The sequence below is a fragment of the Triticum urartu genome, chromosome 6A (assembly GCF_056163025.1).
Source record: "Triticum urartu cultivar PI428250 chromosome 6A, HENAU_Tu73, whole genome shotgun sequence".
Taxonomy (NCBI): Eukaryota; Viridiplantae; Streptophyta; class Magnoliopsida; order Poales; family Poaceae; genus Triticum; species Triticum urartu.
The window spans coordinates 455,770,335-455,784,499 of NC_141878.1; the positions used below are offsets into that span (position 1 = coordinate 455,770,335).

General features: G+C 51.1%; 1 protein-coding gene across 1 annotated transcript; it reads right to left on the minus strand.

The window, feature by feature from the left end:
* Positions 1–1,319: 1,319 nt before the first annotated feature.
* Positions 1,320–10,715, minus strand: LOC125514040 (uncharacterized). Its single transcript, XM_048679286.2, has 3 exons — positions 9,996–10,715; positions 9,285–9,470; positions 1,320–1,849 (listed from the first exon to the last, which is right to left on the minus strand). Exons 1-3 carry the CDS (start codon positions 10,515–10,517, stop codon positions 1,544–1,546), a joined length of 1,014 nt encoding a protein of 337 aa, XP_048535243.1. The 5' UTR covers positions 10,518–10,715; the 3' UTR covers positions 1,320–1,543.
* Between the last annotated feature and the right edge of the window lie 3,450 nt (positions 10,716–14,165).

Below are 14,165 nucleotides of genomic sequence, written 5' to 3' on the forward strand. Positions count from 1 at the left end.
GGTGATGGATTGGTAGCATGCTAGGTGTTGCTTGTAGGCTTTGAGAAGTTGATGTTGTTTTCCATGTCAAAAAGAATGATACTATGGTAGATATGATACTAGCTTGTGAATCAGAGCATGTGTACTATGATAGTTTGCAAGTATGTACGTGTGGTAGTGTGTTGAACTACATGGCATCACCGGCGAAGCTTCAGCAAGGCTCAATGGGCCGTGGCCCGCCCATGGCTAGAGCATTTTTTATAGAACCTAGCCCACAAAGCTGACCTACATGCAGAGCAGGAAAGCAATAGCCTCACTGAAGGATTCGTTCGATCATTCCTCAATAGAGGCACTCAGAGGAGGAGCACAGGGCCCGGCAACGCACATCAGCCGTCGGCTGCCATGGCGCTCGCCACCGTTGTCGAATGTCATGGCTTATTTTGTGCTCTCTGGCCCGCCCAACTTTTCTTTTGTAGCTCCACCACTGCATGGTATTGTATGAGCGCGAAGACCAGTCATAAGGTGGTGTGTTGAACTTCATGATCCATGTGCACTATGCTCACTGTTCATGTGCGGTGGTCTTTCTTACTGCCCATGCGTAGTGTGTTCCACTAGTCCTAATGCTAACGCTAGCTTTTAGGGCATGAGTGCGCAAGTGTTTAGTCAGGCCATTGTCGTGTCCGAGAGTCAATTTCCGCCGTCCTATGCTAAGGACTCCTAGTCTATGACCGAGAAGAGATGCCTCTAGATTCAAATGTCTTGAGGGGGTCTGCTACTCCTCCAAGATATGTGTTGGTTAAGCCCAATGCTGCTGCTGCTACACATAAGGAAGACATGAAGGTCGGGAAAGCAAAGATGACTGCGAGGGGAACTCAAATGAATGGCAATCGTTCATGTCCCATCATGCTTAAGTTTTTCTGTTCCATGTGTAGTGTGTTCCTTTTCTTGCTACTTGAATTGTTGTTATTTTGCCATGCTAGTAGTGTGTGGTGTATATAGGAATGGTTTCAGAGATTTACAGTTCATGGAGAACAAGTGACCCGTTACAGAGATGCTTACTTCAAATTTGTGCTCAAGCAGACGAGCAATGGTAAAAATAGGCAAGCCTCATGATCAATTTGGCCTGTGTGGGATGCGATTTTTCATCATCATTAATAGGCAAGCCACCAAACCATACACACAAATACAAGGGGTAAAAAACCATGTAAAGTTACCCCAAACGAGTACGGTCGAACATATATAGCTGACGGAACTACCGAGGTGTAGCTTTGCTTCAGAAAAGAAAGGGCATGACGGGCGAGCAGTTTTGCCTAATGCGATTTCTGAATTCGGATGCGTGGTTCAGAGTTAAAATTAGCCTTTAGCCCCGTTGTCCCAAGAACCAAAATCACACAACACAATTGGTTCGTTACATCAGGAAATCTTTTGACACGAACACTATCACACGCCTACAAACAGCTAAATCAGTCATCAGTTCAGTTCACCACGCACGCCTGAATTCAGACGTTGCAATCCACGTCACCCAACCAAACACAACCATATCGACAACACCAACGCTCTACCGTCACCTCCCGTCGTGGTACTCGCAGCGGGCGGCGACGCCGGGCACGGGCTTGCCGAGGTGAGCCTCACGGACGTCGAGGCGGCAGACGCCCCGGCGGTAGAACTTGGAGCGGAGGAGGAGGCCGAGGATGTGCGCGCGCGCCCGGAGCACGAAGGCCAGCCTGACGGGCACCACCGCGGGGCCGAGGCGGCCGTTGTTGGGCTTGCTGTGCAGGTTGGCGCCCGCGCCGTAGAGCGGGACCTGCTTCCCCGCCACGGACACCGTCACCACCCGCCCGCTCTTCCGCGCCTGGTAGAACTCCTTCATCTGCATGCAAAGCCCAAACACAGCGCGGACGCTCGTCAGTCATGCATGTTAGACTGTATATATACGTAGTCTGTGTATTAATATAGTAACATTGTATAGTACTTTTTGGTATCTCTATATAATAAAAGAGCAAGTTCCTAACATATTGTGTTTTACATGATATCAGACTAGGATTTCGATGTCTTCCGCTGCTCCCGCCGCCGCAGTTGCCGATGCGCCGACCTTCGTCACTGCCACCGCCACCGGGCCGGCCCTTGCCCCTATGTCACTGTTCCTCGCTTCTCGGCCCCTTGCATCGGCCTACGGGGCCCTGCCGCCGACCGAGTCCCCGATCGGATCAAATCCATCGGCCGACTCATCTGCTAAGTTCACTGCGCCGCCATCTCATGGCGTTGCTGTGCAGCCGCCCTACGGCGCCGTCGCGCAGACGCTCGGTGGCGTCACTCCTGCCGTGTATGGTGCGCCGCCGGCGGCCCAGGGCTCCCTTTAGCCGCCGCCGTCCTCCTGGCCCGTGGCGTCCTACACGGCGCCGCATCATCACCAACCCTATGCGGCTCTCCCGTCGCATCACCACCAGCCACCGTCGGCGCAGATCTACTCCGCGCCGCCACCGCAGCAGCACTTCCTGGCACAGCCGCCGCAGCCCTACGCGCCGTCGCCGCACCAACCCTACTCCGCGCCGTCCGGGTTCGTGGCTGCACCGCCGCAGCCATCCTACGGGGCCGCGGTGAACTATGGAGCCGACGCCCTCGTTCTCGGTGCTCCTGGCGTCTACTCGGCGGGTGCTCCTCATCTCGAGATAGCCCCGTCGACGGGTCTCTACGCGCCATCGATGCATGCTCACGCCGCTCAGGTCACGGCGCCGTCACCGTTTTACTTCTCGCATCTGCTGCCGGTGAAGCTCACGCCGGACAACTACCTGTCCTGGCATGCCCAGGTGTTGCCTCTTCTGCGCAATCGCTATCTGGAGGGCTATGTTGACGGATCCATCCCGTGTCCGCCCACTCATCACCCAGCGTATCATACATAGGTGGCCCAGGATCAGGCCATTCTCTCTGCCATCCAGTCCTCGCTCACTCCGAGCGTCTCGTCGCTGGTCATCTTCGCTACTACATCCCGGGAGGCGTGGGCGGCGCTTCACACCAGCTTCTCCTCACAGTCTCAGGCGCGTGCTCACTCCATACGCACCGAGCTTGGTGAGACCAAGCTTGGTGACCTCAGCATCACGGACTACTTCAACAAGATGCGGGGTCTCGCCGACACATTGGCCTCGGTTGGCCAGTCTCTGCAGGATGAGGAGTTCACCACTTTCGTTCTTAACGGGCTCGGCGATGATTATGACAATCTCGTTGAGAACGTTCATGGCCGTGACAATCCACTTCCACCTCGTGAGCTGTATGCCCGCCTCCTTGGCCGTGAACAGCGCATCAAGGCCCGCCGTGTCTCACCGGGTTTCGCCTCCGCCAACGCCGCCACTCGCGGCAAACCTCAACGGCTTTCATCTTCAGGGGGCAAGCCGGCACCATCTTCGCATCCGGCCCCGCGTGGCAATGCGCCATCCATCACGGGTGGCAAGCGGCCGGTTGCTTGCTGCTCCTCCTGTGGTGCCCCGCAGGCTTGCCAGTTGTGTGGTCTGGAGCGCCACATTGCATCTCGCTGTCATCGTCGCTACAAGCAAGATTTTCTGGGCCTTGGCAACAATGGCAAAGGAAACGACAACCAGGCTGCCGCTGCCGTGACTACTCATGATCATGGTCGCACTCCGTCCTACTCCATTGATCCATCATGGTATATGGACACCGGCGCTACTAACCACCTCACCGCGCGCGATGGGCAAGCTCTCTACTCGGGAGCCATACCGTGGTCATGATCAGGTGCACACCGCCAGCGGAGCAGGTATGCGCATCTCTCATGTTGGTCAGGCTTCTCTCCTTGCACACAATTTTCGCAAACTACATCTTTCCAATGTCCTTCGTGTTCCCTCTGCTACGCGTACTTTGTTGTCTATTCCTCAACTTACACGTGATAATAATGTCCTTGCTGAGTTTCATCCTTTTAGTTTCTTTATCAAGGATCGGGACACGAGGGCCGTTCTGCTTAGCGGTCGTCTTCACCATGGCTTGTACGCACTTGATGTACCGAGCACACCATCCATGCAGTCTTCTCCTCAGGCGTTCAGTGGTGTTCGTGTGTCTCCTACGCACTGGCATGCGCGCCTTGGTCATCCTGCGGCCCCTATAGTTCATCATGTGTTGCATCGTCATGAACTACCAGTTGTGTCCAATAAATCTGCTGACACCGTCTGTGATGCCTGTCAGCAAGGCAAGAGTCACCAACTTCCGTTTTCAGAGTCTAGTCGTGTTGTGAAACATCCTCTTGAGCTTGTGTTTTCTGATGTATAGGGTCATGCCGAGACATCTGTTAGTGGTCACAATTATTATGTCAGTTTTATTGATGCTTATAGTCGGTTTACTTGGTTGTATCTTATTAAGCGCAAGTCTGATGTGTTCGATATTTTTATCCAGTTTCAAGCACATGTTGAGCGTCTCCTTAAGCAGAAAATCATCCATGTTCAATCTGACTGGGGGGGGGGGGGTGAATACCACAACCTCAACTCTTTTTTTAACAAACTTGAGATTTCGCATCGTGTGTCTTGTCCTCATACTCATCAGCAAAATGAAACTGCCGAACGTAAGCATCGTCATCTTGTTGAAACTGGCCTAACCTTGCTCGCTCATGCATCCATTCCGTTTCGGTTTTGGAGTGATGCTTTCTCCACAGCTTGTTTTCTCATAAATAGGCTTCCCTCACGACTCCTGAAAATGCAAACTCCGCTTGAATTCTTGCTCAACGAGACTCCAGACTACACCTTTTTAAGGTGTTCGGGTGTGCATGTTGGCCTCACCTTCGCCCATATAACAAGCGTAAGTTAGAGTTTCGGTCTAAGAAGTGTGTCTTCCTGGGGTACAGTTCTCTTCACAAAGGGTACAAATGCCTCCATGTTCCTACAAATCGCGTTTACATCTCTCGTGATGTGGTGTTTGATGAAAACGTGTTTCCTTTTCATGCACTTCTGACAAACTCTACCATTTCCTCACAACCGGTGCACATGTCCACACCTTTGCCTGATCAATTTGTGGATGTTGCATATGCCCCTGCGTTGTTGCCTAATCATGCTGCAGGTATTGGACGTGGCGCTCGTCTTGAGCTTCTTGATGAACAGGAAACTTGCCGGGCAAAGACCTTGCCGGGGGAAAAGCTTGTCGGGCGAAGACCTTGCCGGGGGAAACCGACGCGGCAGCTCCTGCTCGGGTCATGCATGTCCCATGCATAACGGGTTCGACCCGCGTACCCGCCCCTGCATCGCCACTGGAGGCTGCCGTGCGGGCGCCGGTCTCGCCTGGCCCACGGGTGGCCTCGCCTGACCTGCCACTGGCCTCGCCCAGTCCTTCGGCTGGCGCCCCGCCTGGCCCTCGGCTGGCCTCGCCTGGCGTGCCGCTGGCCTCACCCAATCTTCCGGCTGGCGCTCCGCCTGACCCAGGAGGGGTCACGCCCGACCTGGAGGCATCTTCGCCTCGGTCGGCGATTGCTTCGACCGGCCTGGAGCTGGACCCGGCCAGTCCTGCCTCGGCTGCTAGTGGGCTGGCCTCGCCTGGCTCGTCGTCGTCAGGGAGCCCTAGTGCCAACTCTCCCGATGCTGCAGCTTCGTCTCCATCACCGGTTGCGCCGGTCTCGCCGGCACGGCCTGTGGTCCCTCTTCGTCCTCGTACGCGGAGTCAGTCGGGCATTTTCTGTCCGAAGGAACGCAAGGACGGGACTGTGGCATGGCTAGCCGCGTGCATGGCTCACATTGCTGTTGATCCCACTGCTGAGCCTCGACACTTCCAGGCTGCACTGAGTATTCCTTACTGGCACGCTGCTATGAAACAGGAGATTCAGGCTCTCCAGAAAAATGACACTTGGCAGCTTGTTCCTCCAGTATCTGGTGTCAATGTTATTGATTCCAAGTGGGTTTTTAAAGTCAAGAGACATGCTGATGGTTCCATCGAACGCTACAAGGCACGGCTTGTTGCCAAGGGCTTCAAACAGAGGTATGGTCTTGATTATGAAGACACGTTCAGTCCAGTCATCAAGCCTACTACCATTCGCTTGCTGTTGTCTCTTGTTGTCACTCGTGGATGGTCTCTTCGTCAGCTTGATGTGCAGAACACTTTCCTCCATGAAATTCTGGAGGAGGAGGTTTATATGCGTCAGCCACCTGGATTTGTTGATCCTGCACGCCCTCGTCATCTCTGTCGTCTGACTAAGGCGCTATATGGACTGAAACAGGCTCCTCGTGCATGGCATGCTCGTCTTGGCTCTGTTCTTCGAGCACTTGGGTTTACTCCCTCCACTGCAGACACATCGCTATTCCTTCTTCAGCGTCCTGAGGTTACGATGTATCTTCTGGTTTATGTTGATGATATCATTCTCATCAGTTCATCCCATGCTGCTGCTGATCGTCTTGTGGTTGCACTCAGTGGTGCCTTTGCTGTCAAGGATTTGGGTGCCTTGCATTTTTCCTTGGTCTGGAGGTTTCACGTTCTTCTGCTGGTTTGACTCTTACACAGAAGAAGTACTCCCTGGATCTGCTGCATCGTGCTGGTATGCTGAAGTGCAAACATGCTATTACTCCGATGTCTGTCACTGATCGGTTATCTGCCCTTGATGGAGATGCTCTTTCACCTGAGGATGCTACTGAGTATCACAGTCTCGTTGGTGGTCTGCAATACCTTACTATTACCAGGCCTGATATCTCCTATGCAGTCAACCGTGTCTGTCAGTTTCTTCATGCACCCAGGACATCTCATTGCTCAACTGTGAAACGTATTCTGCGTTACATCTGTCTTACTGTCTCCTATGGTTTGCTTCTTCAGCCTGCGCCCTCGTGTGAGCTCTCAGCTTTCTCAGATGCAGATTGGGCTGGCAGTCCTGATGACAGGCGATCCACGGGGGGATATGCGGTATTTCTGGGTTCTAACCTGATCGCCTGGAATGCTCAAAAGCAGACCACAGTGTCTCGCAGTAGTACTGAAGCTGAGTACAAAGCAGTTGCTGATGCCACTGCTGAGATCATATGGGTACAGTCTCTGTTGAGAGAGTTGAGAGTTGCTTCAGCACATCCTCCGGTTCTGTGGTGTGATAACATTGGTGCTACATATCTTTCATCTAATCCAGTGTTTCACGCTAGGACGAAGCACATTGAGGTTGACTATCATTTTGTTTGGGAACGTGTTGCACAGAAACTACTTTATATCAAGTTCATTCCATCAAAGGATCAACTTGCTGACATCTTCACGAAGCCTCTTTCACAACCACAGTTGTAGGCTGTAGGCGCAATCTTAACTTGCTTTGTACTTCAGGCCACAGTTAAGATTGAGAGAGGGTGTTAGACTGTATATATACGTAGTCTGTGTATTAATATTGTAACATTGTATTGTACCCCTTGGTATCTCTATATAATGAAAGAGCCACACCCTATTTAGGGTGTCAAGCAAGTTTCCAACATATTGTGTTTTACAATGCAAAGTTGCAAGAGTGCAAACCCGACGAAAATTGTACTATGGAGATTGCAGGTAATTTCTGCTGCCGGGTAAAACCGGCTCTACTCTGAGACGCTTTTTACCGTCTTATCCAGAAAGCAGTAGCCGGGTAAAACCGGCTCTACTCTGCGACGCTTTTTACCGTCTTATCCAGAAAGCAGTAGCAAGAATGCAGGGAGTACTTGCCATGGATAACACCGTGCTGATTACACGGAGCAAAAGTCCATGATGGGGGCCGGCTTTGCCTGCGCACTGGGGGCCATCATCTTGTTGCGCAGCACAGGATTCCCTCCTCGCGAGCAGCAGGAGCAGAAAAGTGCACTGCCAAATTAACTACTGGGCTAGAAAAGCAGTAAAGGCGCAGCGTCCTTTGAAGGCGTCGTGAAAAAGATTGAACAGTCTCGCGTTCGCATTGGCCCTTTGCCAACGGCAGCAGCGGTAGCAGGCCGTGCTCTCCTCTCCTCTCCAGTAGCCTGTGTGCAGCGGCGTGGCGTGGAGCATGCTGCAGCAGGCAGGCACACCAGTCGTCCTCCGTACCAGTGCTCGCTCGCTGCAGAGGAGGCCGGCCTTTTGGTCACGAGAGGAGGAGAGAGGAGTACTACGTTCGTATCGGCCTCCCTCCCTGACTTTGGTCACGTGAACGCCATGCCATTCCCACCTAGACGCAGAGGAACACGCTCCGGTCTCACCTCGCGGCTGGTTATTCACATTGTTGGGTACTGGTAGTACCTCAACTTAATCACGTGTACTTCCCTATCGGTTTCAAGAAAACATATTGCTACAGTGGTTCAGTCCCCTGCTGGTAATTGACGGATGATCCTTTGTTGGTTGTGAAGTGTGGATCACAACCACAAGGTCTTTCACTGGGTGTTCATTCTAGTGGATTTCTATAGTATAAGCCCTGGATCAGCATGGCCCAATGCATGGCTAGCGAGTTCAGAAATCGTCTCTGGGGGAAGCAGACGATAGTAGTATTGTTTAGTCACGTCGGTTTTTTCTTTTCTTTTCTTTTCCCAAAGCCGGAATTTGTTTTGGGCGTGTACTGCCACGGAAACGAATCTGGACAGCGACAAATAGGAAGGGAACAGTGCTGCCATGGTTTCCCGTTTGCTTTCTCCAGTACCTAGGCCATGGATGGGGTGTACGTATACTAGTGGCACACTTGTACTGCTCACCTCATGGGTTTCCTTTTCAATGAAAAAGAATCTCTGCTCGGGCATTGGAATGCTGAAAAGCAGAGACGCTATCTCTGCGAAAAAATCCACGGCCCATTTGAGGAAAATGATTATTAATCATGGCCAGGACAGCTTGCCAGTGACCAATCTCATTGACTCTATGCACAATGCAGCCGAAACCTCGCACTCACATGGAACTAAACTTTGCTACATTCCTAGTATGCTCCAAATAGACCATAACTACACACCTTGTCGCTTCAACGGATATATCTAAACGAACTTCAGTGCTAGATACATCTGTTTTAAGTGACAAGTAATATGGGTTGAAGGGTATATAATACATCTGGTTCAAGCGCGCCAGCTATCAACCTCCCCGATCATCTGGAAACAGCGGCATGTGGTCACCTTTTTGTTCTTTGCGCGTAAACAGCAATAACTAGGGTCAGATTCATGGCCTAATTAAGCCGAGGTGGCGTCGCCAGACGTAACGCTCACATCGCCTTCCGGATTCCAAATTTCCAATCCAGGCGAGGAGCAATTAGGGGCAGCTGGTGATGGTAATGACGCTGCGGGCAGGAGGGTGGGGTGGGTGCATGCAAATGGAAATGGAAATATGCAATGGTGGATGCGATGCGACGACGATTGACAAGTAGAAGAAGAAGGGTGATGTACACGTACGTTCCCGGAGGCGACGGTGAGGTCGTCGAAGAAGAGGTGGAATGGCGCGGCGGTGACGTGGAGGCCGAAGAAGGTGCCCCGGTTGCGGAAGCGCAGCCTGACCGTCGCGTTGACCGACATCATCCTGGTGGGCACGCCCGTCCGGTCCGTCCCGCCCTGGATGTGGTACGACTCGAACACCACGCTCTGCAAAGCACTTTCACTCGTGAGAGACATTAAAATTCACCCGCTCGATCCATTCGATGTGCATGTTGTCCTCGAAGTGCTACTGGCATGCTGTGTGCATGTGTTCGCCGTGGTTTTGGACTTTGGTTCTTGCCCAAATTCGCGGTTTGAAATTCGGAGCTTTTGTGGTCGTTGGGAGGAATCACGCTGTAGTTATTGCATGCCTACAACAATTGGGGCTAGAAACAGAGAACACAGCTTCTTCCTTGTCCGCAAAGCAGAAGAGGACGATTTCTACGCAAATGGCACGTATGGTTGGTAACAGTTCAGGCCACTGAGGCCAAGATGGTGGTATGATCCATGCTAGCAGTAAATCCAAACAACAGGGCAGATTGTGTGAATAAAGAGTGCGCATCTTGGCAATGGAAGCTGAGTGAAACGTGTGAAATCTGCGGAGTGCTGGCGGTGAGTTTCTTGAGGAGATGGGCAATGGTGGGAACTTGATACGAGTGAGGAAGCGGTTGCGGGGAAGAGGGGGCGGCGGACCTTGACATCGACGTGGGGCTTGTATGACTTGCTCGCGCCCCACAGCACCAGCAGGAAGAAGGCGAAGACGGCGACGAACGCGGACGCCGCCAGCGCGTAGCACCTCCACGGCGACTGCGACCCGGGCCGGCCTCCGTCCTCGTCGTCGTCGTCGTCCCCGAGGCTCCCGGCGCCGCTGCCGTGCCCGAGGCGGCGCCAGGGCACGGCCCCCGCGGGGCCGCCCGAGCGGAGCTGGTCGGAGAAGAGGAGGCGGCCGGTGGAGGACTCGCGGGAGTGGTGCGTCGCGGCGCCGGAGTGGTGGAAGTGGTAGTGGAGCGGGGACTCGGCCGGGGTGGAGCCGGCGAGCGACATCTTGTCGGCCGCGGCGCCGCCGCCGCCGCAGCAGCCGCCGCCGGAGGCCACGACGTCCGGGTGGGAGGCGGCGGGGCTGTGGACGTAGTACGCCGGGCGGCGCGGGGAGCGCGGGGGCGACGACGGCGCCAGGCTCGTTACGTCCGAGTCCGTCTTGGCGTGCCGTGCCATCTCGGGAGCGGGAGCGGCGCGGCGCGGCGTGATGGGCGTGTCTTCTGGGATACACTACTTGTGGAGTTGTGGGAGAAGCGCAACGGGTTTGGGGCCTTCCGCTTCAAGACGAAGGTTTTAAGTGGGTTTTGAAACCGGTCCGTCAGTGGCGATAGACTGATGGAGCGCGAACCTAAGCGAGTCTGTATAGACTGTGACCGTCTCCTAGTCCTGGGGCCACTGCGCCAGTGAGACATGGGTCGCTGCTACAGGCGTCTGATGGCTACTAAACCATAGTCTAAATTTTTACCGCAGGATGGTGGCTTGAGCATCTCCATTCTCCAATGGGTGATGTAAAATAGCAGCTCGAAAACTGCTTCATGTAAATTATACATCATCAAAAATGTGATTTTTACATGGTACAAGGTCCACAGTAGATGATTTATTTTAGGGCACAAGGTCCTCATGAGATGATTTATTTTAGGCACTCAAACTTCTTCTTATTCGTTAATCTCAGTATCGACGAGTCCTCTTCCAGGCCGGCGACGGGAAGGGTGCGCCGGCAAAGGGAAGCGGCGGCGGCGATGCGCGGGCGTGATGTGAAGGACCTGAAAGTTGGCGGGCACACTCGCGTGCGTGGCTGCATACATTTTACATCACCTAAGTGATGTATATTTACATCACGAGAGGCAAAAATATATCATGATGTAAAAAAAATGGCCAAAATTTACATCACGGGCAGCTTTTTTTGCCTCCAGGTGATGTAAAAAACGGTTACAAGCTATTTTACATCACCTATTGAAGATGCTCTTAGTCGGCCCGGTCCAACAACGATAACATTTAGTCTATACAATTTTGTTCTTGCTGAAAATAAAATTATGCTATGTTTCTTTTTTGCGGGGTAAAAACTTGCATTACTCGAATAGACTCAAGTCTGTCTTACAAAGGTCAACTACTTCGGGGGGGGGGGGGGGGGGCTGAACCCAACTAGACCACAATTCTCTTTTCTTTAGCTAAGAAATCACTAACCACATTCTGGTTGCGATCGACATGGGTGATATAAGTTGTACAAAGCGTTCTCAAGTGTTTTATTTCGGCAACAAGAGAAGCAAAGACTGATCTGTGAATTGTTGGGTCTTTCAACAAATTGACCGCTGATATGGAATCCATCTCAATTTGGATAGGTACTTCTGTTCTCTGAATGGCTAAGGATAGCCCCTCCATACACGCAGATAATTCAGCTTCAAGTGCACTTCTACTAGAGAACAACTCCCTGCATGAAGAGAATATTATGTTTCCCTGGTGATCTCTAAGTACCATACCAGAACCTGCCCGACCATCCTCTGCTAAGATCCGTCAGTGTTTAGCTTAGTCCAACCTAACAGATGGGGGGCACAACTTGGTAGAAATTTGCACTGGCAATGCATTTGAATGTCGTACTTGAAAGTGCGTTATATCGACTAGAGGGGGGTGAATAGGCGATTTTTATGAATTCTTCACTGAGGAATTTCAGGGTGAGGAAATTCCTGAGCGAAGAACTACTTGCAACGGAATAAGTACTCAGAAGTAAACATAACAGAGCATGAGCATGGTCTCCATGAAGAAATGAAAACAAGCACAGAGTACAGAAAGCGTAAAGACAGGATAACACAGGATAAGACAAACAGACTGAAGAAATTAAACTGAGGAAATAGAGAAAGTCTTCAGTCAAAATCTTCAAACAGATATGAGAAAGCACACAACGCAGAAATGAGGAAATGGAAGGGTTGAGGAAATGGAACCAGGTAGCTTGGTGAAAACAATGATTTGGTAGACCAGTTCCAACTGCTGTGACAGTTGTATGTCTGGTTAGGGCGACTAGGTATTTAAACCTGAGACACACAGTCCCGGACACCCAGTCCTGAACACGCAGCTCAGGACACTCAGTCCTCACCGTATTCCCCTTGAGCTAAGGTCACACAGACCTCGCCCAATCACTCATGGTAAGTCTTCGGGTGACTTCCAAATCTTCACAGACTCGGTCACTCGACGATCCACAATTTCCTCTTAGATGCTCTAGACCATGATGCCTAACCGTCTGGAAGATGCACAGTCTTCAAAGGTAACAAGCGTCGGATCCACGCAAGATCAATCTCTTCAGTGATGCTCAATCACTTGGGGTTTGTAGGTGTTTGGATTTGGGTTTTCCTCGCTTGATGATTTTCACTCAAAGTCCTCGGAGGATGGGATGCTCTCAAATGACAAGTGTCAGTTTCTCTCGGAGCAGCCAACCAGCTAGTGGTTGTAGGGGGCGGCTATTTATAGCCTAGGGAACAACCCGACATGATAAGACATTAATGCCCTTCAATGATATGACCGTTAGGTGGATAGATATTTTGGGACAGCTGGCGCATAGCACAGCAACGGTCCGAATTTTGAGTATCAAATTCCTCAGGGCTATCATGTTCCTCACTGTGTAGGCAATCCGCACTGGCGAATTCCTAACTCCTCAGCTAGATCAAATTCCTCAGAGACCAAAAGAACTTCGTCTCTGTCACTGAAGAGATTGACTGAACTGTATGAGATTTTTAATGGCTTCACTCGAAGGGATTGGTAGGTGTAAGATTTTGAGTTGAGCATCACTTGGAATTTTTCCTTAGTATTTCCTCAACCCCCTTTAACAGTACGGTGTTTCCTACGACTCAAGAAAGAGAAAATGAAACTACAAAAACAAAAGTCTTCATGCTTCATGTTCCTCGAATGAATACCAAGTCTTCAGGATTACACCAATTTCTTTACTTTCAAAGTCTTCAGAAAGTCTTCAGAAATCCACAGTCTTCAGTCGAAGAACTTCATTTTTAGGGGTCGACTTTCTCTGTAAATATCAAACTCCTCATATACTTATAGACCCGTGTACGCTCACAAACGCATCCCTTAACCTATAAGTCTCCAATGCACCAAAATCACTAAGGGGCACTAGATGCACTTACAATCTCCCCATTTTTGGTAATTGATGACAATATAGGTTAAGTTTTCAACGGGGATAAACATATGAAGTGTAAATACTGATATTGAGGAATTTCATTGCAAGATAAAGAAGAACTCCCCCTGAAGATGTGCATAGTGAGGATTTTGCTTTAGAAGCAGTGCACACTTGAAGAGTAGAATCATGGAGATCTCCCCCTATATCTTGTAATTCATACACGTATTTAACATATAATATGAAGAATTTGAAATGCATGATGAAATATGGTGACTGATGTAATTCAGTATGCGTGTATTAACATTAATGAGGAATAAGCGTGCAGAAGAAATCAGCACAAGTATCAGACCACCATAGAGTTTAAGATTACAACTCGATCCGGCAAAGTCTTCAAAAGAACGAAGTTGTGACTTAGAAAAAACGCCCATATAGGTAGACCCGCTTGAAGACTAACTCAAATTTCTCCCCCTTTGTCATCGAATGACCAAAATGATCGAAAATGAGGACTAACGCCCCTGTAGAATATCAAGTTGATGGAGGAGCGCCCGCGTTGTTGGGGTCGTTTGTCGTTGTAGGGCCTGCCACAGTGTCGTCCAAGTCTTCATACTCGTCGGTGTCGCGGGATAAAGAATATGAGCTGGCCACCAAGGAAGAAACTTTGACCTTCTTGAATTTCTTTGGTGGAGGTGCAGACCAGTCAAAGTTCT